The following is a 25323-nucleotide window of genomic DNA, read 5'->3' as shown; positions in this document are numbered from 1 at the left end:
TCCATTCCTACAATGATCAACACCCTCCACAACAAACTTTTCAAGATCCATGGGTCCTACGCATACCTATCACAATAAGTGGTATACCTCATCCAGTGCGCTAAATGCCCCAATAACAACTATGTGGGTGAAACCAGGCAATCACTGCACTCTCAAATGAGCTCACATAGGAAAACGATAAAAGACAAAAACACCACATCACCTGTGGGTGAACACTTTTCACAAAGTGATCACTCTATATCTGACCTCTCGGTACTTATCCTCGAAGGAAACCTGTACAACAATTTCAAAAGATGAGCCTGGGAGTTTAAATTCATAACTTTGCTGGAAACTAAAAATCATGGACTGAACAGAGACACTGGATTTATGGCTTATTACAGCAATCTGAAACCCACTAACAATCTCTCCCCCTCCCCCCCCCAGCTGCTTCCCTGCCACACACACACACTTCCTTTCCCCCCATATAACTAGAGGAAAGTTAATGGGCCACTTCACTTTGAATAGTCCCTTGAAGTATGCATTAACTACTTATGCTAAACAATCTGTTGTACCTTGAATGTAGCTGTGACTCTCAGAGGGCAGCTAAACAGCTGCACTGCTGAAGCACTTTAATGAAGATGCTCTATGTGTACAGGAGAGAGCTCTCCTGTCAGCGCAGTTAATCATGAGAGGTGCTGTCTATGCTGACAGGAAAAGCTCTCACACCAACTTCGCACTGTCTACCCTAGGGTTTAGGTTGGTATAACTATGTCGCTCAGGAGTGTGGATTTTTCATACCCCTGGGTGATGTAGTGATACCGATGTAAGTCTGTAGAGTAGACCAGACCTGAGGAAGAGCTCTGTGTAAGCTTGAAAGCTCGTCTCTCTCACCATCAGAAATTGGCCCTATAACATATATTACATCCCCCACCTTGTCTCACTAATATCTTGGGACCTACATGGCTACAACACCACATGCCGGGGGGGAAGTTTTAGAAGAGAACTAGGTTAATCGTCCAAAAAGCGTTTCCTTCTACAACAGCTAGAAGTCTAAATATAAATGGGAGCCTGAGTGATGTGGCAAATTTAGGCTCCAATGCTACTGGAGTCAGTGGAGCCCCCTGCTAGCAACACCAGGACAAGGAACAGTCCCTTAGAGCACATAAAAAGAAGAGGAGGACTTGTGGCACCTTAGAGACTAACCAATTTATTTGAGCATAAGCTTTCATGAGCTACAGCCCACTAGTTCCATTTAAATGAAGAGCAGGATAAGCGTGAGGGAATATGGCCCCAGTCTCTGGAGATCTGTGGTTAACAGCTTCACGGCTTTGTAAGCATCATGCGCTTTGGGCGCGCCTTTCCCCAGGGCACTGCCTTTGCCATGGTGCTTTCGCTTAGTGGCCAAAGCATTCACACTGTGAGTAGCAGCACCCTTATCGCAAAGGATGACTGTGCGCTGTGGGTGTTTTATGGGGGAGGGGCGACCCAGCTGCTGCTGAAGCTGCTACTTCACCGGGCCACGAATTCCATCTCTCAAGGGTTCTGACAGACCTCAGTGCTGTGCCCAATAGCAATGTCACGGGAGTTTCCTATGTGGGTGTGGACTGGGGAGATTCTGAAATGTGAGGGAGGAGGTCAGTCCCTATGTCTTAGTGGGAATGCTTTCCTCACACCTCTTAAGAGAGGCCGCCAGCACCAACGGAGCATTGCACCTGTGCTCCTGCATAGGAGGAAACGTTTGGTCAATGTGACCACAGGAGCTCTGGCCTGAAAAAAACTCAGACATTTGTGGTACATATGAGCTCAGCAGATCTGGCCAGCTGGAACTGTGCTACCAATGGGGACTGGGGCTGAACCTCACCCAATTCCCAACATGGAGACTTGTCTATTGGACAAGCAGGGGATCTGGCTCATGGTGTCAGTTCCCCAGGGCCCGTGGGCAGTGGCAGAGCAGATCCCCTATGGTCATAAATGATATTACAGACCCTGGCTCCCGGCAGGGTGCAGATGGGGCAGCTCTCTGTAATGAGCACAGGTTTACAGCGGAGCTCCCAAGGCAGGTGTTGTTCTGGGTCGGTGTGATTTGCTGCCAGGCTCTTGGTTAGCCACTTCCTGCCTCAAGGCAGCCCCGTGTGTGACGTATGGCTTATAAGAAAAGCAGATGGCAGCAAGACTACAAGAGTTGCTAGGCAACCTGCCCTGTGGTGTAAAGAAACAGGCAGCCTCAAAGGCGTGCCAGGGGACTCATGAGTAGGGTGACCAGATAGCAACTGTGAAAAAAGGGGACAAGGGGTGGGGGGGTAATAGGTGCCTATGTAAGAAAAAGTCCTCAAAAACGGGACTGTCCCTTTAAAAATGGGACATCTGGTCACCCTACTCATGAGTCCCACGTGCCTGCTCTGGTCTGACAGGTGGTTTCCATCACTTCTGTCTCCTCTGCAGGAGCTCACGGGGCTACAAGCAACCTGTCCTGTTGTCCGTTACCGTCAAACGGCCCATTCAGCACTGGTGGGAGGCGCTGGGCTGACAGCCCTGGGGAGTAAAGGTCTCTGCAGAGCCGGTGGGTCCAGGGCGATACTACCGCCACTCAGCATGCCCTGCCAAGGATGTGTCTGTGCCCCTCCGTTCTCACTCAGAGGGCCCTCCATGGCATCAGAAGGTCTCTGTGCCCTGTTCAATCCTCAGCCTCTCTGCTGAGACTGCCGACCAACTGCTACAGGTGGGTGGTTCTTCGCTAGAGTCCAGAGAAGGGAATGAGCTCCTGCAAACTGACCGGATCCTGCGGTCACGGAGAGGATTGCTGACCACAGGCTGCAATGCCCCCATATCCCTATCACTTAGGAAACTGACTGGGGTGATAGGGATATGGGGGCATTGCAGCCTGTGGTCAGCAATCCTCATGACCGCAGGATCCAGATGAGGCCCCAGGGGGCGACACTGCCCAACAAAGCTGTGTGCCCTAGTCTGCAAGGGGACAGGCAGGGAGCCAGGGGGGCTGTGTGTGGGTGCAACACCCCCAACTACAGGATACCTGGTGGGTTTACTGCATCTTACTGCATCTTTACTCTTCTCTATCCCAAGGGACACCATACTGGGCTGGATTTGACCTGGCCCCCTAGTGATGAAATGACACAAGTTTCTAATATTGTGAATACTCGAGGATAGGACCAGAGACCCTCCAGACTGAAGATCTCAGGACAAGATAGAAACACCCTGGATCAACAATCGCCCTGCCCTGAACAGCAGATCATACCTAGCCCCTTGTGCCCTGGACCTAAACAAGAGCGGGTGTTGCTCAGGTCATTGGGGTTTCCAGGGGAACTTCAACTTATGTCCATTCAGCCATCCCAGGAAGAACAGATATAGAGACCCAAGTGATGTCACCTGCAGCATGGCACCCCCACCCCACTGCACGAGTGCTTGTGTAGACCTGGGAGCTGGAACATTCAGGCTCAGAGACAAGAGTGGAACCAAGCAAGGGCTGTTGATCTGTGGGGCCAGGCTGATCCCTGGTGTAACTCCCCTACATCACGATGAGCTGGTCCAAGGATATTTTGAGGAACGGAAGGGAGCAGGAAGCTCCTTCCCTTTTAGTGCTTTACAGAAGACGACCTTTGCTTCACCCTCTTCTGCAGGAAGGTGTGCAAGACAACACACCCTGCTGCACGGCAGCATTTCAAAGTGCTAGGAAACAGCTCTGTCTCTTTGTGAAATGTCTGAGCAGGACAGTGGGTAACTACCTCCTCCCACCTCGCAATGTGGAAAAAGACAGGTTTCAGAGTAACAGCCGTGTTAGTCTGTATTCGCAAAAAGAAAAGGAGTACTTGTGGCACCTTAGAGACTAAATAAATTGGTTAGTCTCTAAGGTGCCACAAGTACTCCTTTTCTTAATGTGGAAAAAGAGAACCACAGCTGTGGGGATTTCTTCCCTGGCTTGTTCACAAAGGGGTAATGGGGATTTTGATCACAAGGGTCATGAGACGGTTAGGAAAGACTCCTAATTCCAAAGAAGAAGTGAAATTAAAAGTGATCTTAGTGCACCGTTGGCATCAGCAGCCGGCTAGTAACAATACCTAGCCCATCTAGAACATTTTAATCTATAGTTTTTGAAGCCGTTGATGTCTGGCACTGCCTCTGATAATCAGGCCTAGTGGTTGGAGCGTGGGTCACAGGTAGGTGTAGGGTTAGATCTTGGCCAAAGGTGGTTCAGGAATTGAGATCCAGGGGCAGGTTGGGGTCAAAACTGAGATCTCAGAGGCCTTGTGGAGTTTTAAACAAAGTCTGAATAGCTCTGTTCTCTCTGCAGAGCTGTTTGGTTGTTGGGAGTGTCCCACAAGCTGTCCCCCACCCTCCAGCAAAGAACCAGGTTGGTGAGGGAAACTATGTTGCTTGCAGGGAGTAGCAAACACCCAGCCTGTCACATGCTGCTTTCAAGCGGATGCAATCAGGGCTGATAAACTTTGCACCACGTCCACCACAGACATGTGAGAGGGATACTCTTTTCTCACTCTCCATTCTGCATATTCAAAACCACATTTTCTCTGGCCTGTGAAATTAAATGGAAGCTATCATCATGCTTGGGTACACCCTGCTCCTCCACAGCTCTTCACTTACCACGGGTGAAGAATTCTTGCAGGATAAGGGGCATCCTTTCCACACAGCAGGTGTTGCATATCTCGGAGATCAATGGGTCTGCTCGGTAGCTGAAAGTTAAGCATGTGCTTCTGGGCTTTGCTGGATCAGGGCCTAAATTGTAGGCAATAAACGCCTGTCCAAACCCTATTGAAGTTAAGAAATGAGAGTCGTTCTGTTGACTTCAGTAGACAAGACATTGGACCATGCCCTAAAGAAAGAGAGTGCAAAGGACCCAATAGCAAAGAGGATGTCATACCTGCTGCTGGTGCCCTACATTGGAAGGACAGCGCAGGTCTTAACACCTTATGTTAGAGATGCTAAAGGAAGGGAGAGCTGGTTCATTGGCTTTTTCTTTTATTTTATTTGAAGTTTTGGCTGTTTTCTCTGAAATTTCAAGGAGAATTTTCATCCAAATTTGAAAAACGTCAACCAGTTGGTTGGGACAAATGGCAAAAAAAAGACTTTTCCCAAAAAATTTGTTCCATCTTTTTTTCTTTTCTTTTTTTTTTGCCAATTTTTTGTGGATATTTTGCATCAAATTATTGAAATGTGAGAAATTTTGACCAGCTCTAAAGGAAGGTACAGCAAACACCTGCTGAGTGGGATGTCCCGCGGGACAGCCACGCACGACAGTGAAGAGCACTTCCCATTTAAGAGCAAACACCTGTTTGTACCCCTAGATTGTGATCACAGGAGGCTGTAAAAATGTCCCTCCTGCCTGCGTGGATTCAGGGTTAGATCTGCTGGTGTTAATGGCAAATGTCAGTTTTCCTACATCTTGCACCTCGCTAGCCTGGGATAGCCAACACAGCCAGGGGAGAAAAGATCTCCATTTCTTCTGGCTCATGCACCAGCAACAGAATGGTGACTGGATCCTCCTTGCAGGGTCTTTATCACTACAGAACATGCGGGAGCCAGCATTGCCCACAGGTCCTAGGGTGAGTTTGCTCAGCTTTTATGTTTTAACGGACGGCTTTCGGCACTGACTCAAGGGTTTGTGCTGCCAAAGGCCCTGCGCAAAAACAGCCACCCCTCCCAGCAACTCACCCACTAAACAATCACTAACACATTTTGCTGCCCCTACTATTTTGCTGCTTAGAAAGAACCTTTGGGGCTTGCGTATATTTATAGAAGCGGTTGCTTGGCAACTCCTCGAGTCACGTTGCGCTGTGTGTTTAGCAGATGTCTTCTGGGAATCTTGACATCATGCGTGGCTCCGATGCGAGGAAGTGGCTAACCTCACCGGCTCTGCATAGCATGCATAGCCAGGCAAGCCCAGTAGGGAGAGGTCTGGTTTCCAACCCTTGCTGGAGATGAATTTTTAAATACTTTCCCACATGCTGCTAACTGCAGACACAGGACTAAGGGGGCAGGGGATGTGGGTGGGGTATGCAGAGACAGTGTTGCTGGTGATGCTGCTACATAGAATGACTCATAGAAGTGGTGAAACCTACTAGGTGACAGTTGGCCCATCCCACCCAGCCCTCCCCAGTTCAGGGTGAGTCCCTATAACACACTCTCTAGTGCTCTGTCCTGTCCCAGCTGATATAGCCTAAGTGTTGAGTCTTTTACCACTCTGTGGTTCCCAATCCACTTTGCTCTCCCAATTGCGTGGCACCGCATAGAATCATAGAATATCAGGGTTGGAAGGGACCTCAGGAGGTCATCTAGTCCAACCCCCTGCTCAAAGCAAGACCAATCCCCAATTTTTGACCCAAATGGCCCCCTCAAGGATTGAACCCACAACCCTGGGTTTAGCAGGCCAATGCTCAAACCACTGAGCTATCATGGCAAACTTCTGAGCAGCTCTGAATATGGCATCTTCCCACAGTTAGACCCAGCTTCTGACCTTTCATAGAAGCTGCTGCAGCCTTTTCAGTGTGTCTCACTGACCACCTCTAAGTTGCCTTTTTGTCCTTTAAGTGGCTGCTGAAAGGCACTAGAGCAGCAGCAGTGGGGACAGATTCATCCTCAAATCAGGTACAGCATGGCCAGGGGCAGCACAAGCTTCCCCTGTACACATGGCCCTTTGCCAGTAGTGATCTTTGACATGGATCTAGGCCAAGATTTCAGGGGTGGCTAGGGATTTGGGGTGTCTGAGCTGGGATACCATAAAGGGGCCTGATCTCCAGGAAGACCGAGCACCCGCCCGCTGAAAGGTCATCCCCTTTAACGAACACCCAGAAACTCACCACTTCAGGAAAGTCTTGGCCAGAATGGGCCTGACTGTCATCTACATCCAGACCCATCCACACCACTCTGGCAGTCTTGTAGGTCCTCCACTTCCACTTTAAGACCCCTTTACACAACTGGAATGGTATAAATGGGCCTTTCTGGAAATGAGAATCAAGCGCAATGACTTCCATCCCATATGGGTATATGTGAAAGGATGAATTTGAAATAATAATGTAATACCTTTTTCTTGTACAGCACTTTTCATTGGTAGATCTCAAAGCACTTTATAAAATAAGTCAGTATCGTTACACCCATTTCAGAGTTGGGGGAGAGGAGGGAAAACTGAGACACAGAGGTGACATGACTTGCCCAAGATCAACCAATGGCAAATCAGTGAGTAGAAGCCAGGTCTTAAGAGTCCCAGACCAGTGCTCTGGCCACTAGGCTACACTTCCTCCAGGGAAATAGGATAGGGCCATAGCAATTGTTGTTCTTTCAGGTTCAATGATCTCACTTTGTGGGAGTTTTCTGTAATGGATGGTCATCTTTGCAATAGTGATGGTGGCAGATGCCTAAGGGTCACTTGGAGGCCTGCAAACTGGTATAAATCCACTGCAACACCCAGCATACATTTGGCCCACTGCTTGCTACAGGGCTCAGAACTAGACTGCTTTGTAGCTGGGCTGCCTGCATGACTCCAGGTTAGAGTCCCTGGCACAGGAAGTACCATCTGTGCTTGCAGCTGAGCTGCCCTAGCCCCTGCACCTGGACACACAGCTCATGCTGGCTGCAGCCCCCTCATGTCCCAGGAAACCATGAAAAAACAGGTGTTTCCATGTTATAGAGGCATGGCTTGTGCAATCAGAGGAGGAACTAGGTAGTCTAAAGGTCTCCTTCCCCCGCCAGCGCATCACAAAGCTCACGTTCCCATCTGCAGCTGAGTGCTGGTCAGTCCCTTTTTAAAGACACCATAGATCCCTTTTTTCTAAAAGAGCAGTTGACTGCTGGATATTTATAAATCTCGCCCCAGCTGCGGAAGGCCTCAGCAGGCAACCTTCATTGGGGCATTTCCTAACTTCTGAGTGCGTGACTTTGCAACCTTAAGGTTCTTTTAGTGTAGATTTTGGGGATGTTGTTAGAAATGGATCTATCAGATCATGTGACATCATAATTAGAGGCTTTAAATAACATTAATGCCATCAATTAACTGCTGATAGCAAATGCACTCTAAACATGTCCTTGCTCTCCTGTTCTGATGGCATCTCCTTATCAAACATAATTGTGCATCGTTTCACTTTATCAGCAGGAAATCATGAGGAACAGGGCATCATGACATATAGCTAGAAGGGGACAGAAATAGTTTGAGGGGAAAGTGATGCTGATATTTATTTACAAGGGAAACTCTTAGCTATAGTTTGTGGTTACACTTTGACAAGTGACTGTGTCAGACTGCTTACTCACCAGATCTGCTCCCAGGGTCGGCTCAGCTCCATGCAAAGGACATCACCAGCCTACGCATCCCTGAAGTGCAGTGGAAACCCTCAAACTGGAGCTTGAGGGGTGCACAGTCTTGCACAGGGGTCATTACACCTGCTGGGCGCATTCTGAGCACTAGCTCCTGACGAATAACTAAGGGCTGTTGTTAATAGCTTTGATCACTGTAAAGTCCTGAAGAAGCAGTACAGCTCAGCAGAGCTCTGATCTCCATTGTACAGCCTCAATGGGATCATTGATTAAATTCCCATTACAGGGCCAATCAGTTGCATGTGTGCAAATGCACTGAGGGCAAGGGAGCTGCCAGTTGCCACTGAGGTTATCGTTGGCAGGCAGTGAGATTGCACAGGCGTAATCAAGGGCACAGTGCTCCCTGTGAGAACACAGAGGCAGCAAGTTTATAGAAGTCCTGGTATCTTCTGGCAAATCAGGCTACCCCTGCAAGCAAGAAAGGAGGGAAATTCCAGGTCCGTTCTTAAGCACAAGCAACTCGATGGGACTCATTCAGAAAAAAAGCAATCTGGGACCAATAGATGGTGGGATGGAAATTGTTGAATCATAGAATCATAGAATATCAGGGTTGAAAGGGACCTCAGGAGGTCATCTAGTCTAATCCCCTGCTCAAAGCAGGACTAATCCCCAACTAAATCATCCCAGCCAGGGCTTTGTTAAGCCTGACCTTAAAAATATCTAAGGAAGGAGATTCCAATACACCCGTATTTCCAAGCACAGTCAAACTAAAATCCATAGGCAGAAAGATGGGTTCCAGGGCTGGGGGTCTGATTCTTCTCCAGTTTATCCCACTGCCAATTGGGAGTATCTCCATTTAAGTCAATGGGTTACTCTGAGTGGGAGGAGCAGTGAGAAAAGAATCAGGCCCCCGGATTCTCACTGTAGGCCATTTTAAATGAGAGACAAGCCCCTTTCAGTCAGGCTGTTGTGCAATGGAATAAAGAGAAGCAGGAGTTTAATTTGAACATGTTTATTCATGGAGGGAGGGATAGCTCAGTGGTTTGAGCATTGGCCTGCTAAACCCAGGGTTGTGAGTTCAATCCTTGAGGGGGCCATTTAGGGACCTGGGGCAAAAATTGGGGATTGGTCCTGCTTTGAGCAAGGGGCTGGACTAGATGAGTCTCCTGAGGTTCCTTTCCAATCCTGCTTTCTATGATTCAGAGTCAGTCTGTGTCCTGGCCATGTGGATATGGATGTATTCAGCGCCCAAAGTCTGAACAAGTTGTTCTATAAAACCATGCTGTGACCAAAATGGCCTATAGCTGCCCACCCAGCCTCACTGAGCATCCCTCAGTGGACTGGAGATGCCTTCAGTGCCCTGCAGAATGTCTGGGAGATCAGGCAGGGCATGCTTGCTTCTCTGTCTCCTCCTCCTCCCCACATCTCAATGAGCGGCCCGCAGGGCAAAGCCCCATATTCTCCCATCACCAGTGCAGTACCCCAAGCACCAGGGAGCCTCACTGAGCCATGCCAGCAGTGCCCTACCTGCCCACCGCTCTGGGGTCCTTGCAGCTTTCCCTGCACGGTACTTATGCAGATGGATGCACCTTTGCCCAGGCATCTGTTGCTATGGCAATAGGCACTGTACATCTACACTGCCCAAAAATGCCCCTGGCTGGGAGTTGCAGCGCCCAGGTCAGTTGACTCTGGCTCGTGGGGCTCATGATACAGGTCTAAAAATGGCAGTGTGGCCATTCCTGTTCAGGCTACAGCCCGGGTTCTGAAAGTCGGGTGATGGGGCTGGGTCTCAGAATGGGGGCTCCACCCGTAGCAGGGGCAGCTACACAACTACTTTTAGCCCTGCAGCGTGAGCCCAATTCAGTGGAGCCAGGCTCTGAACTGGCCTGCCTGAGGGGGAGCGTAGCTGTGCTCTTAGGTGGTCAGCTTTGGGGGCAGAGCTCATCGGTGTGTTCTGTGTTTGTACAGCACCTAATGCCGTGGGGCCCTGGGCCATGCCTGGGGCTCCTGTAGGCTACAGTAGTACAAATAAATAACGATTTGCCAAGAGACACACTGTTCTGTGAGCCAATGGATACCAAGCTTGGATCCGGTTTCAACCTCCCACCCAGCTCAAGGACCAGAGCCACAGCTGATGTAAATCAGTAACACTCCACTGACATCAGGGAAGCAAGTGCCACCAATGTACACCTTTAGGGCAGCTCAGGGTCTGAGGTTTTGGTTTGGGCTCATCCTCCTTTTAACAAAGACAAAGGTGGCAAGAAGCGAAGGAAGGGGACTCAATCCTCTTGAGTGAGGTTTAAATTTGTGGGGGGTTAAAGGGAAGAACTAGAAAAAGACTGAAACAGAGAATTGAAATGTGAGAAGTGGTCAGATACCTTCCCCAGCCCCTGAGAGAAAACGCTGTTGTTCCCACACCCAGTCTCTTTGCTTTTCCCATCTACCCTCAGTACCAGCACTCGTCCTCATTTCTTCTAGTACCCAATCCTAGTTCAGCTCCCTTCAGAGTCCCCATGTTCCTAATATTTGATGAATAATATCAGTTTGGTGCCCTATAAACTGGTGCTGGCATTCTGCCCTTCCACTGATGATCTCTTCTGATCATGTCAAGGGTTAGTGTCCTGTTCTGTACACAACATTTGTTTAAAACACACACAGAGCCAGACAGCTTCAGCCCAAGCACTGCCTGCTCCCGCTCTCTGTGAAACTCAGCTGGTCCAAGCTGCAGAACTCCCACCAGCTCAGTAGTGAGATCAGAGCCACCCACTCCAAGGCACCAGCTGTAGGAGGCCTGACTTAAGCTGGCCAGTCCCCTGGCACAGAGTTCACACCTCCCCCCACACACACGCCCCTTCTCAGACACATTGACTCAAAAACATACACCCAGACATTCACCTACACATCCAGACATTCATCTGTGCACAGCCTGTCACACTCACACCTCATCCTGTCCCTTGCAGTCTTACACTCCTGTTCTCCAGTTTGATTCTCCACCCCACCCCACGTGGCCTGTCTCCCTAGGAAAGTTTCTTGGCTTGTAAACCAGCAGTGAAGTTCCTGAAGTAGTCCTAGAGAACATATGCAGAGAGCAACTCAGGTGCACAAACACATGTTTTACAAAGCTGACAAGGGCAATGCTCAGACTCGCAGTAGCATAAGTGCCGTTTGGGTTTAATGGCCATCGCATGCTAAGGTCAGGCTGCTCATGAACACTTGGACTTGCCTTCAACGCCCTGTCCTGCTGCGGCCATGCAAGTGCCTTCCTCTAGCTCATCAACACAAACAACTCTTTAAACAGTGTTTCCTCAAAGAGGCAGTGGTTTGCCAGACAGTAGCTGAGAACAATCCCCAGCAGGTAACAGCAGTTTGGGGAGGATCAGAGACATAGTTTGAACCCCACATGTGAGAAAATTTTATCAGAACCATAACGTTGGGATATCATTGGATTTATTATTTAGGGGGCTGTATCTCAGGAAACCTTTGGTGAAATGGACTCGGATTTGTACTGCTGACACTCCCCTGAAGCACAGTCATGTTCAAGACCATCTGACTCAGCATGTTGTTTTTGGAGACTGTAGATAAAAAAAACAAGTCTCAGCCTCAACTATCACAGAGTCACCTCTCTGCTGTAATAAGGGCTCCAAGGGTCAGAGGACGCCGTCATTGCATATGAGCCACCATGCCCATTGAAGTCTTTTTCAAGCATCCTCGTTGCTTGGCTACTTCTGTCTGAATGCTGTGATATTTCTCAGGGTGACCCAAGGGTCAAACATACCCCTTTTGGGAGAATCACTTAGCCCCAGCTCCCATCACAGATCCTTTGTCCATGGAGTTCGATGCAACCCTATAACTACAAGATTGCTTGAGTGCACAGCTCTGAAACTCCAGGAATGGGAAAGCCTTGGAGACAGCATTCACAGAGCAAATCCACGCAAAGCAAAAATTCCACAAAATCCTTTTATTCATAAAATACATGCATGTCTGTATAAAAATTTTAGAATCATCCTTATTTTACAATATTTACATCAGAATACAAGCATTCAAGACAGAGGCACTTAGGGTCTGGTCTGAAGACATCCAGTAAACAGCTGGGGACTTATGAGAAAGTAAGAACCATTATCTGTTTATTTAGGCCAGTGGTTTTCAACTTTTTCTTCATTTGCAGACCCCTAAAAAATTTCAAATAGAGATGTGGACCCCTTTGGAAATCATAGTTCATGGACCCCCAAGGGTTCACGGGCCACAGGTTGAAAGCCACTAATTTAGGCAATAGCTATCTTCCTGAACCTGAAGAGAGACACCTCATTGCACAGATCCTCAGCTGGTGGTACTTTGGCATTGCTCCATGGACGTCAACGGAGATACGTCAATTTATGGCGCTGAAGATCTGGCTTGGAATCATTATTAAAGGCCGTTTGTTAGGATTCAACAGCCTCCTTTGGTCAATATGGATCAACACAAAATTTGGTGTTATCAGCTGTAAAGCTGTGACCCAAATCCAAAGCTGAGGGATGTTCAGCTCTGGTGGTTTGCACAGTCCCATTATACCTCTAATGGAGGTCCAGAGGGTTAGTATGGGTCTCTCTACTCAAACTACGATAAATGGCAATCCATTGCTAGCCTAACCCATCTGAAACCTGTATGGAAGGTGCCTAGAGCATGAGCAGACATTTAGCCAACTTTAAAATGGAGATGCCCCTCAATTGCTGCAGGTGGTATTTGCCAGAAGAGCTACCACTGATGCCAAAGAGCCCTGCAGTGTTAAAGTACTGCAGGAGCCAGGAGGTTCATTAAGAGCAAAACCATTGTCCACAGGCCCAGGAAATACTGTACAATGTCTCAGAGAGGACCCTGATGGAGCTGGGAAATAAAGAGGCTTCACCCTGCTTTCCTTCTCATTACAGATGGGACTCTGGACTCCAGGGGTAGCTTACCTTGGCTTACAATTCCAGCACTTGCAATTCTGCTCAGAGTAAAGAGGTCTCCTCAGAACACTCTACCCTACCCTCAGAGATGGGGAGACAATACATTGGGAAGAGGAGGGTGGAGGAGTGCTATGGGTAACAACTGGAGAAATTTTGCCTTGAAAGTGGAAAGTTTGTGGTTAGTAGCTCACCAAATGCAGAAGAAAACATGCCAAGGCCAGTACCTAAATAAATCCCAACTCGCAGGTCCCCCCACCCTGAGATGAATCAGTATTTGCCATTTATGCTGATTGTCTGAAGAGGGACCATCAGATGACAGAAGGAAACCTGCCAGGATTCTCAGGCATGATGGATTTGCACTTCAGGTCTGTTGTTGCTGGACAGTTGCTCTGCAGATGGAAAGCGTGCCTGTATTATCCTTGCCCCATGGGGTATGAATTTTAGACCCTGCTCTTCCAGAGCAGAACATGAAAGGATGGGGTGGAACATCTCAGTTCTGCCATAACCTCTTCTCAGAGCTCCTGGCCAGAGACAGCATCTCACATCTCTGCAGGGCGAAGAAGAAAATGTATTGTTAGGCCATTGAACTCAGCCAATGCAAAGGAAACCCAAACCCTGTTTTGCCAGGCTGTGTGTGTAGTGGTTAAAGCAGGAGATTGGGAATCAGGCCTCCTGGATCCGGCTCCTGGCTCTGCTTGGGGTTAACACCCAACATTTCAACAATGACCAGCTGAACTTCTGACTTCTGTGGGGGGACATTCAGGGGTGCTGAGTAACAAAGGAACTCCAGGGGAGCTGCTCAACACATCTGAAAACAGTCAGACCCTAACTGCCTTAAGCTGGGCACCAAAATATGACTTTAGAAAGTTTGGACCTTAATTGTGTCTCAGTTTCCCCATCTGTAAAGATGGAGACCAGCCATCCTGCAAAGAGCGTGGAGATGCCTGGGTGCCAGGTGCTGGAGGGGAGCAGCGTTTTGTTATCACCGCTTCTCTTCCAAGTGAGCCATAATGAATGGGAGAGGATTCCATTTACAGCTTTTTACTCATTCTAGAGAAGTGGGCCAGAGGTTGCAGTCAGTATCCTGCATATGGATGGCAGAAAAGAGCAAGGATTTCCCTTAGACAAAACTGAAGCTAGAAACCCTCTCCCACCTGCATATGTAAAACTCCCCTAGGTTTCAATAGCAGGGAGCAATGCAGCAGGCAAAGAGAGAGTTGCAGGAAAGATCTCTCGCCCTGCTCAGTAAAGGCCAGTGTTACAGGCCTTGGTCAGTGTTCGTCCAATAGCAGCCCAGCCCCAGCCTGCTATCCTGAGCTCCTGCTGTCACCACAGATGATCCTATATGCTGGACATCCACACTGGTTTGATTTTTTTTCATTGCAGCCGGCTGCTTGAGTGAGGGGAAATCCAACCTGGGCCAGCTCTCTCTGGGGGGTTTCCTGCCAGCACCAGCACAGCGCAAGACAAATGTAATCAGGAAGTGCTGTCATTTCCCCTCTCCTCTCAGACTAGAGGGGGGCTGCAAGGAAGCAGCAGGGGTGCAGAGCTCGGGCGGCAGCATGCTAGGGCTGCCCTGAACACTCTGGGCCAATGTAGCCCTGAATGATGGAGACTGTAGAATTTAGTGCGGCATGCCCAGCACTTCACCAATAACTATCAGGCCCCCGCAGCCACCTCCCTCAGGGCTGGACAGTATCATCACCCCCCCCCCCCTTGACAGATGGGAAAGGGTGGTGCGAGAGGGGAAAGGAGAGACTCACCCAAGGTCACCCCAGCAACTGGGTGGAAAAGACTAGACTGGAATCCCAGGGTGAAATCCTGGCTCCATTGAGGTCAGGGGGAGTTTTGCGATGGACTTCAATGGGGCCAGGATTTCACCCAAGATCTCCAGATTCCACTAGTGTTTAATGCTGGTGTTTCTAACAAGCCTGAGGGACTTAGAAGCCCAGGTTTACTGATTCCATGGGAGCTGAGTGGTGCTCTAGGGGATTCAGGCCCTTAACTCCCATTGAAAACCCCACCCTTAAACACTAGATTACATTCCCCGCCATGGCTGCCTTGTGCCAGACTAACCCAGGAGGACACACTGTAGCCTAGACACCACCTTCCAGCCCAGGGGCTGTACAGCCCTGGAGGCAGCAGGCCAGAATTCACACCTGCCAGATTTCCATGCTGTCTGTCAAGGTTCAATTCCTAACGTTAAAGGAGAGCAGGATGCAGCTGCCACAGGACAGGCGGAGCTCCTGCAAGGGACTGCACCGGGTGGAGAACAGGGAGAGGCGCGGTCAGACACAGTCATGCCTAGGGACGAATCGTCAGCCTGGGTCCGTTGCCGTAGTTCTATTGACTTCAGGGGAGCTGCACTGATGGCCACCAGTGGAGGATCTAGCTTTCAGCAGTCACCAAAACATGGCAGAGATCAAGGCTCCATACATACCCTCTAGCACTTTATCCAGATCCGCAATGAACTCCTCCAGCTCCTGTGTGTCCCCGAGTTTAGCTAACAGAGAGAAAGATCCATGGTCAGATGCTCGGCATGCCACACTCATCCCAGTGCAGGTTACAAAAGGGATTCTCCTCGGCTTCTTCTGCCCACGGCTGCTCAGGCCATGCTACTATTACTGCTTTCATAACATCACCCATTGGGGCATCTTGTCACAAGGATTTGGAACATCTGGGATGTCATTTATAGACTAGCCTCAGACTAGGTCTACACTGTGAACTAGGGGTGGGATTCCCCTGCTTGTGCACACACACTGGAGCTCATTCCATGCAGCTGCAACAGCGGAGGCCCGGTATTCACGGGTGGCTGCAGCAGAGGTGGCTGAGCCCTGCCAAGTACGTACCCGCTGTTTTAAGGCGGTCTGCACTCAGCACAGCTCAAGCGTGCCTCCTCGGTCATGACCTGGGCTACCACAACGACACCGCCTTTTATACTCATGCGAGTGCTCACTGAGCTGGCGTGAGCACGTGTACATGAGCCGAGGAATCGCATCCCTAGCTCGTAGCCTTAATGTGAAATCTAACTGGGCTGTGGGGTATTTCTGATGGCCAGTCTGGAGTAAAAATGATTGTTCTGCCTGGCATTACGGCCCAGGTCCTTGGGAACGCCTTAAACCAACACGCTGAGACTTGACAGTAAGATGCATATACTGGGATCTTTTACTGATCACATCAGCCCTGCATGAGCACTTATTAATCTCTCAAGGCCCTGCACTGTACACTCTCGTCTTAGGGCAAAATGTGGGATGGATTTTCCTGGGGATAGCCTTTCCAAAGTCCTGACTAGGAATTGAAGAGCCTGAGGGATGATGGTGGTGTCCCCAGGAGACGCCTGGGAGAGCATCAGACACGTAAGCCATGGTTCCTTTATTGTGGCATGGAAGTGTGTGTAGGGGACTCTCCCTAATCTCTGAATCCTCATACAGATTCCAGTCTCATTTCTACAGGGGACACAGGATGTCACCCCAGAACAAACCTCCTTAGAGGTCCTTGTGCAACCACCAGCCTGTATCCCCATTAGCACAACCAGTTCAGCCCAGCCAACATGCTCCTGGGGTTTGGAGTGGCCCAAAGGGGTGTCACCTGGACTGATGGGCTGAACTTAAGCGAAGGAAAATTCAGGTTGAACATTAGGAGGAACTGACAGCTTGGAGGCAAGGGCCCCCTTCTCCTCTCACATTCACTGGGGTGAGTCAGGAGTGACTCCAAGCAAATCAGTGGCGTTCTGATGTAGAAGGAAAATCAGGGCTATAGACCCAAGTATTGCTCTTGTTCCTGTGCAAGGCACCGCTTCTGAGATCACCCTCTGCTAGGCCCTCTGTCAGTGCCAGGGCTGGGTGACCCTTTCAGTAACAAGGTTCTGGGCTGGGATCCATGAGCTCTGAATGGACCCATCAGATTGGATTCCAGCCTGGATCAGAAACATAGCTCGGTAACATCATGCATGTTCTGCAATCCAGAGGGAATCGACTCTCCTCTCCATTCCTCACAGAACACACCCCTCTAGCCAGGATTCCCACATAAAAACGTGGATACGCTGCAGTTACTGAACTGAATGCACCTTACCTTTAATGCATTCAATTTCTCTAGGGCCATTGCTGAGGAAATGGGCTCAGATCCTGCATACTTCTACCCTGAGGACACTTTAAATAGGATTCCCCATGGTACCCCTTGAAGACGACTTTTTGATGGAGAGGTGTCCTGGTCTTACCTTTGGAGTTAGCAGTGCTGGCCGACGTGTTGAGATCTTCTTCACTGGAGTTTAAACTGCTCCCAGGAGACGTGCTGGTACCTGCATACAGAACAAGATCAGTCACTGCACCGAGGCATCATCTAGCTTCAAGAACCACAGGGGCATTATAAAGATGCCAGCAGGGGACAGGGGCCAACATGGATTCCCAAATCTAGCTGCTGGGTCCCACTTTCTGCCAGCTGAGTTGCTGAACTGCATCACTCTTGCTACAAATCTCAGCTACAAAAGGGAACAACGCTCTTTTACCAGCCCAGCAGAGGCCAAATTCAATCTAACGGCATCTTCTGTAGTCTGGGTGTGATGGTGGAACAGAGTGATCTGGAACTTCAGTGGGATTATCACAGGCACATGAGGGCAGTGAAAGATCAGAGAGGTGGGTTTTGGCCCAAGACCCTGGCATGTTATGCAGCAGTGAAGCCATTAAATCCCTTCTCGCATGGGGGATACAATGTAGAGGCTGACAAACCCTTGACTTTAAAGATGCACCTGTCAGGCACACAGATACCACAGCCCCTCAAAGTAAGCACAGATGCTACCTAACAAAGCCCTAGAGGGAAGAGACCCATGAATGTGTGGCCAACATAGGGAGGCTCAAAGACAGAATGACCTGGAAGTTTAATCACTGAACAAACCAGGAGGTGCAGCTACAGACTGTTGAGGAAGTAAAATTGCAGGAGCCCTGCAGCCACGTTCAAGGGCTCTCCAGCAAGATAGTAAGCAGTTGGGTGGGGATGGAGGAGGCAGACAAGTTCCCCTTGTCCCTCCCAGTGGGATTTTCCCCAGCGATGAAACACCCCCACCCCAGGTGAACACCATGACTCCTTTTATTCTGCACCGACAGCCCCCAAAACTTACTTTCTAGCTCATCGATGCCACTGTCATAGACACTGGGGAGGGTCCTTCTCTTCAGCTCCTCCAGATGCTGCTCATACTGACAAACTTCACCCTTGTCAAAGTCTTCGATCACCTCGTCAAACTCCCTCAGGAGGTCATAGAGGTCGTCTGGCAGCACTGAAGAGTCAATAGATCAGCCCGATGAGTCATTCGGAGGCAAAGGCAAACACACACACACAGAACCCAGGAGTACTTCTGGGCAGGGTGGGAAAGGGGATCAGGATATCAGAAGGAGAGGGAAATTATGGGGAAAAGGAGGAAAAAGGTTTGCTGTGAAGCTTGAAAATCAGATGACATGGGGAAAAGACAGTAGTTGTCCTGGGTGGTGGGAGCTGCATGGGAGAAGGCTCTCGCATCAACAGTGGCCAGATTTTGGGGGAGAACTGGGAATTCAGTGCCCTGAGTAGAGCAGACAGACTAGGAGCCAGAGGTCAGTGATGTTACCCCTGTGTCGAGCCCATGTGAGAGTGATCAGAGTCAGACCCTGGATCTGAGTAAGGGGGAGGGACTAGAAAAGCAACTTTGAAGTGATCTGTAGAACAGAAGAGCATTCCTGTAGGATGGTCACCTTTAGCCACGTACATAATGGAACACAGGAGGAGCTGCTGCCTGGGCGTGCCTTTATCCACCCCCAGCATTCCCCGCCATGTACACCCCAGCAGCCAATCCCAGTTATGCTCTCAGCATCAACCCCTTGCTCTCAGTTATCCATGTGATTGACTGGCCAACATGTCCTAATCAGCCAATGACTGTGCAGCCACCCATTTGCAGTGGTGCTCATGAGTGTGACCTGAGAACACCAGGGCTCTGTCTACAGAATGACTGAAACTGTGCCAGCAACAGCACGGATGCAGTTGTGCGGCAGAGAATCTGAGACAGATGCTGGGCCCGATTCTGATCTCACTTACTGCCTTACCTGAGAGTAATGTCACCAGTTTCAAGAGTTACTCCCAGTTTCCACCAACGTGAGATCGGAATCAGATCATGCCAGTTCACTGGATTCCTCCCAGTGGTTTTTAAATGGGCATGGGAGGGGGAAAACCAAGGGATGTAAATTTGTAGAGGAAACTTTGTCAGGATTTTAAAGGAGCCCTGTATTTACTCCTTGGGAGCTGAGTGAGTTTCCAGGACCAGCCCTCCAGCTACGTGCAAATCAAGCAATATAAATACAATTGGCAGAGTCTCCTCTATAATTTGACTTCCTTGTTGCGAAGCTATGAGCTGGGACTGTAAGCTTTGGCAATTCTGTAGGAGAAAAAAAAACCATCTGAAATGCAGCAGGGAGTGCTGGGAAAGCCGCGCAGTCATTCCAGCCTGGGGTAGAGCAGCAGATGTACTCCAGGATGCATCTGAGCCGACCCCAGACCACCAGCTTCAGCAACTGGACAGACAACTCTTCCTCACCCCCCTCAGAACTTTTTCAGCCTCACTCCACCCAACTGCTATGGGCACCAGCTTTCTGGCTAACGAGGGCTGTAAGAGAGCCAGCAATTCTAGCCAGCTAAGGAGCAGCAGGGTTGCTGATGGATGGTGCAAGGTTCTTCTTCCCCCCTGAGGAGTGAGCATGTCCCTTCTGCAGCTTCACCAGCAAGAATGTGCCAGATGCAGCTGGGAGCAAATAAAAGCTATTTCCTTTGACTTCAATGGACATCCCACCAGCTGGTGCATCAGCACTTTGTGGCTTGTAGCCAAACTAGTTGTCACAACCAGTCACATCACCGACTTTGACCCATTGAGCCAAAGTCTTCCCTGGTTTAACTCCATTGCCCTCAGGAGAATTACAGCAGGGAAGACACTAACCCACTGCCATTTTCCCTCCACACAGCTGGCCTTGAGAAACTTACAGAGTAGCCTAGGAGTGTAATAAAGAAACGTTACAAACTTGCAGAAAGAAGAGCTGAGCTGATGCACCACAGGACCGCAAGAGAGTCTTCAGCACATTTACAAACCACCACTCTACACTACACAGAGCCAGATTCTGCTCTCCCTCAGAGTAGGGTAAGTCAGGAGTCCCTCCACTGGGAAGCTGATGTGTGAGCAGAAACAGGCCTGTCAGCTGGGTCTCTCTAGCCACCTATATATAGGCCCATCACCGTAGTAGATGGCTGGCTCACAAACATTAAGAGGCCAGATCCTCAACTGCTGGAAACCTGTGTAACTAATTGCCCAATGGATTTGTCCTCACAGCACCCCCATGACAGCACTGACACCCCCATTTTACATATGGAGAACTAAGGCATGGAGAGACCAAGTGACTTCTCATAGGTCCCACAGGAAGCTTGTGGCAGAGTGTGGAATAGGACTCAGATCTCCCAAATCCCAGGTCCATGCCTTGACCCCCAAAACTACCTTGCCTCATCATTTCCCTCCAGAAGAGGCTAATTATCTCCAGAAAGCATGTAATGTTCTTGGGATCACATCAGCACACACTGGGCACTTTGCAGAGAGAGCTTAAAATAAGATCTTAGCTTCAAAGAGTTTACAATATAAACATTTGCTCTGATCTCTGAAAGACTATTGAAAGCTTTTTCTGTTCACACGCACTCCCTCCTCAACTCACAATAGAATGTGTTTATGAGACCCAAAGGTTTTGATGCAAGCCAACTTGAGCAAGGAAAAGCTTGTTATGATTAGATTTTGTATGGAATACACTCTCCTCTGTGAGTTGGAGACCCCCTGCAATACTCATGAAGATTAGGGCAAGTTTAAAATGGAAAGCCATCCTGCTCCTTTACCCATCAACCTCCTTGCCTTGCTGGCTTCAAGTTCAATCACAATCACATACAAGAGCCTATTGTCTATGTGCTCATTTCCACTGAGGTTTTCTTGACAGTAGACTTTAAAAAAAAAAACAAAAAACAAAACAAACAAAAAACCCTTCTGACCTGTATGAGAACTGATATACTCAACTGAAATGGATCCTGGTGAACTACTGGGAGATCCACAAGCTGGATTCTGATTTCATCTATGCTGGTATAAATCAGGTTTAAGTCCACTGAGTTACTCTGGATTTAGCTTAGCTGCGATCCAGCTCTATCTTTGTAAATTCATGGCTATTTATTGAGAGTACCACTCTCAGAGGAAGATCTCATCGGTCACCCATGCATAACAGCTTTCAGAAAGATCAGAAAATTCTCCTGCTGCATTTACAGCTTATAATTAAAACCACTTACAAACACAAGCACAGACAAGATAATCGAGAATGTGATGAAGCCCGACTTCTGTGTGGGTGTGCCCGGGCATGTGCGGGTGTGTGCATATGAGTGAGAGATAACGGTTACTGCCCTGATCCTTGTGCCATTTCAAGAATGAGGCTAACGGTACACAGGGTATCTGCAGATGGCAGGAAACATACACAATGCAACTTCTATCCACCAGCAACTGTTTTTAGTTACAGAGTATGGCAAGAGGAGGTAGAATTGTGCTGCAAGAGCGCCTTCTGAGCGACATATCTTGGCTCTCTGAAAGTCCCTAATAAATAACTTGTTTTGTGGTTCTTACCACAGTTTAGAGGGGAAAACCCTTAGAATATTTCCCTAATCTTCAGTAAAGCAGTCTACCTTTTTTCCCCCTTCCATTGTACAACATGCATTTGCTCTTTTGGGCAGAAATGCAATGCAGATAGGCTTCATGGGGAGAAAGCTGCCGAAGAGAAGGTGCTGCTTGGAATAATTAATGGCTAGTAAACAGTTTACAGGAGCGTGATTCCAGGATGGGGTTTTTTCCCCCCACAGCCTTGGAAGGAATCAGGGTTAACACTGGAGACAGCGGACTTGCCTGCCCATGAGAGAGGCGCTACAGGCTTTGAGGTTCAATGCTGCAGCCACTGCTCTGTACCCTTTAAGTCTGGCAGCTGGAGCTGCCTCTCATGGTCAGTGCCTATCAGCACACGATCAAGAAAAAAAATTGGGGCAGGGGGGATTTTTATCAAAATGTGGCTATGTACGGATACTGCTCCCTGCATGCAGGGACACAAATCCACAAGAGCGTGGGTTATAGCTCACGAAAGCTTGTGCCCAAATAAATTTGTTAGTCTCTAAGGTGCCACAAGGACTCCCCATTGTTTTTACCCATCCTTTAACATTCATGAGAAGAAGGAAGAAATATAACAGTACGATCCTGGAACGCTTAATCCATTGAAGCCAGTGCAATGAGCTGAGGATCAGACCACAAAATTCTATCCAAAGGGTGAAAACAGTTCCACATGGAAGTTTACTTTTTAGAAATGTTAAACAACTCACACTAGCTTTGTGGAACAGCATAATGGGTTGGAGAAAGGGAGAAAAGCTTGCCGGGCTTTGGGGTTGTTGGTTTTATTTATTTATTATGATCCCACAAAAAGAAATGTTAATTGAACCCAAGTTGCAGTTATCTGTAAACATAATAAAGCACTATAGGATTCGTGACATTTTGGATGGCTGGTTACTGATGGCTTTTTGAAACGAGGCAGAGTTTTAATATTAATGCCAGTTGGTTTTTTGTTCACATTATTATTATTTCAATAAAAGGAATGTCTCTTCATGACACAAACCTGTGACCTGGACTTTTAGGAACACATCTATTTCTTTCTTCTTTTCTTTTGAAATTTGGTCTGAAGTACATTTGTTTTCTGGGGCTGAGAGATGCTGGGAGGATACTGTTGCAAGATCATAAAGATCAGAGATATATATTTTAGTTGCTGTGTGATGATTTATGTTAATTATTGGGGAAAGAGTCTATTTGTGTAACTTTATTTTTAAAATATGTCAAGGATTACTTAAGGCAAAGGGAAAGGAGTACTTGTGGCACCTTAGAGACTAACCAATTTATTTGAGCATAAGCTTTTGTGAGCTACAGCTCACTTCATCGGATGTATACTGTCCTTTTTCATGGACGGTGTACACAAACAAAGTAAATACACATACAAAATGTATATCTAAGAGAACACCTTTCCCTCTTTAGTATGAGTGAAGAGATGAAAGAGCAAGCTCACTGTACTTGGTTTAAAACTAAAGGAACAAGTCTGGCATTTTTCCTCTGATCAGGTTTTAGGTTAAGGGCAAATAATCAAAAATACACACCGCATATTGGATTCTTTAAAATAGCATGTGGAAATAATTCTTGTGATATGAATTGTTTTCAATAAAACCTTTTTTTCAGTTATTTAACACCATTTATGATGATGCTTTATTGTGATTTTAATCTAGAGCAACAAATTATATTGAATAGAGAGAAGTTCTATAAGCGAGGGTGAAGAGAGATCTTTTAAAAAATACCAACACACTGAACAATTACTTCTCCCCACTAAGAAGATCAGAGGTAGTGATGCAGCTAATTCATACTATAGCATTCAAACCGATGCACCAACCTCTTCGATATTATCCCTTTTTAGAAATTGGATTTTCCAAGGATGACAGGCAAGGTTAAACATATAAAGCGCTACGAGGTTTTTAACAAAACAGCCAGAAAAGGTCAATAAGAGTTTTCAAATACATTAATGAATAGAAACTCATTTGCATTTCAATGATCAAATATACTTGTAATAACTCACAGGAGAAGGGGGAAAGTTAATACAGAAGGAGGCAGCACTAACCTGCATTGTTCACGTTCTCTGTGGGGCTGGCCATGATCAGCGGGGGAAACGCTCTTCTCTTCTGCACAGGAAGACAATAGGTCACAATGTGAAAATGACTAAATTCTAAGAGCTATTTTCACACAGGCGCGGCAAGTTTTGTGCTTTCGGCCCTGCCCCCTCCTTCGCGCTAAGCCAATCAGAGGGCCGCTCGCGGGGCTCCGCCTAGCAAACCCCAGCAGCCTGTCAAGGAGCGGCGGCTGAAAGAAGGGGGTTTTCTGTGAATGGAATGGAACGTGCGTCCCGGAAAGAATGCCGTATGTCCGGCCAAAAAAACGATACACGCCGCGGCACCGAGCGATCGCTCAGGATCCTGCCGACGGGGCCAGTGCGGGGCACCGTGGGGCTTATAGACCGGAGGCGTAGGAGTATTTAACCCGTGTGTGTGGAGCAATTTGCAGGAGAGAATAAAGTCCTGGAGGGCGTGGAGGAAAGGATGAAAACCTTGATGACTCTATAGTGGAGGTGTTTGCAGAGAGGACTGAAATCGGGGGGGTGGGAGGTGCCTGGGTGTAATAATACCTTGGTGAGGCAGTGATGTGTCTGGGGGGTATTAGGAGAAGGCAGAGCCGCTGTTGGCGGTGATTCGCAGGGTATCTAGACAGAGCGAGGATGAAACATATACGGGAGGGAGGGAAAGAAAGGTGTCCAGGACTGTTTGCAAGGGATGGTAGACTAAAACGTGTGTATGCACGAGGAAGAGTGCTCAGTCTGGGTGCTAGCAGAGGGGATGGATACATCCCTTAGTGGTATGTGGAGGCATCTGAGAGCAGGAGCTGGGGGACGGGCCCTTTTCAGCATTACACAGCGTGGATGAGTCTTGTAAACTACCCAAAATGTGTTACATAATTTATGGACGGCCCCATAACACCCTCCTACAGTTGAGAGCTAATGTAAAGAGGGCTTCAAATGTTCCGGGCAGAAATGCTTTAGCACTATTCAGACAGGTGAGGGGGTGGGGGACTTCACCAATCAGTAAAATCACCCTTTTCTCAGTGCCTTCTTTGGTCCCAAGTCTCCAATTAACAATGTCAAAAACAAACTAAAAAGCAAAATCACTTGTCAAAGAGCTGAGTTTAACATGCTTACTTTGGTAGGTTGCATGTTTCCCGTAGTTCTTGTTTCTACCAGTAAATCCCAAATTGTTCTGTTTGAAAACACTGGCTTCCTTCTGTGTCTGTTCATTGAGGGTGCTAGTTCACAATTAAGACACAGATCTGAGTATTTAGGATAAATTCATAATCTGATTACATGAGCTGTAACTACTGCTGGTACAATGCTATGCATTTCCTTGTAATTAAATCAAACTCAAAAATTCAGGACTTGGGGGAAGGTGCAAAGAAAAACAATTCACTCAGTTTCTAAGTGGAAACTTGCCATTA

General features: G+C 48.2%; 1 protein-coding gene across 1 annotated transcript; it reads right to left on the bottom strand.

The window, feature by feature from the left end:
• Window positions 1–12192: 12192 nt before the first annotated feature.
• Window positions 12193–24000, bottom strand: LOC144270557 (regulator of cell cycle RGCC-like). The gene is made up of 5 exons (XM_077827101.1): window positions 23903–24000; window positions 18292–18447; window positions 17395–17475; window positions 15619–15681; window positions 12193–13725 (listed from the first exon to the last, which is right to left on the bottom strand). Exons 1-5 carry the CDS (start codon window positions 23934–23936, stop codon window positions 13718–13720), a joined length of 342 nt encoding a protein of 113 aa, XP_077683227.1. The 5' UTR covers window positions 23937–24000; the 3' UTR covers window positions 12193–13717.
• Between the last annotated feature and the right edge of the window lie 1323 nt (window positions 24001–25323).

The sequence above is a fragment of the Eretmochelys imbricata genome, chromosome 9 (genome assembly GCF_965152235.1).
Source record: "Eretmochelys imbricata isolate rEreImb1 chromosome 9, rEreImb1.hap1, whole genome shotgun sequence".
Taxonomy (NCBI): domain Eukaryota; kingdom Metazoa; phylum Chordata; order Testudines; family Cheloniidae; genus Eretmochelys; species Eretmochelys imbricata.
Note: the sequence above shows the minus strand (reverse complement) of the source record. Positions and strands in the feature narration are given on the sequence as shown.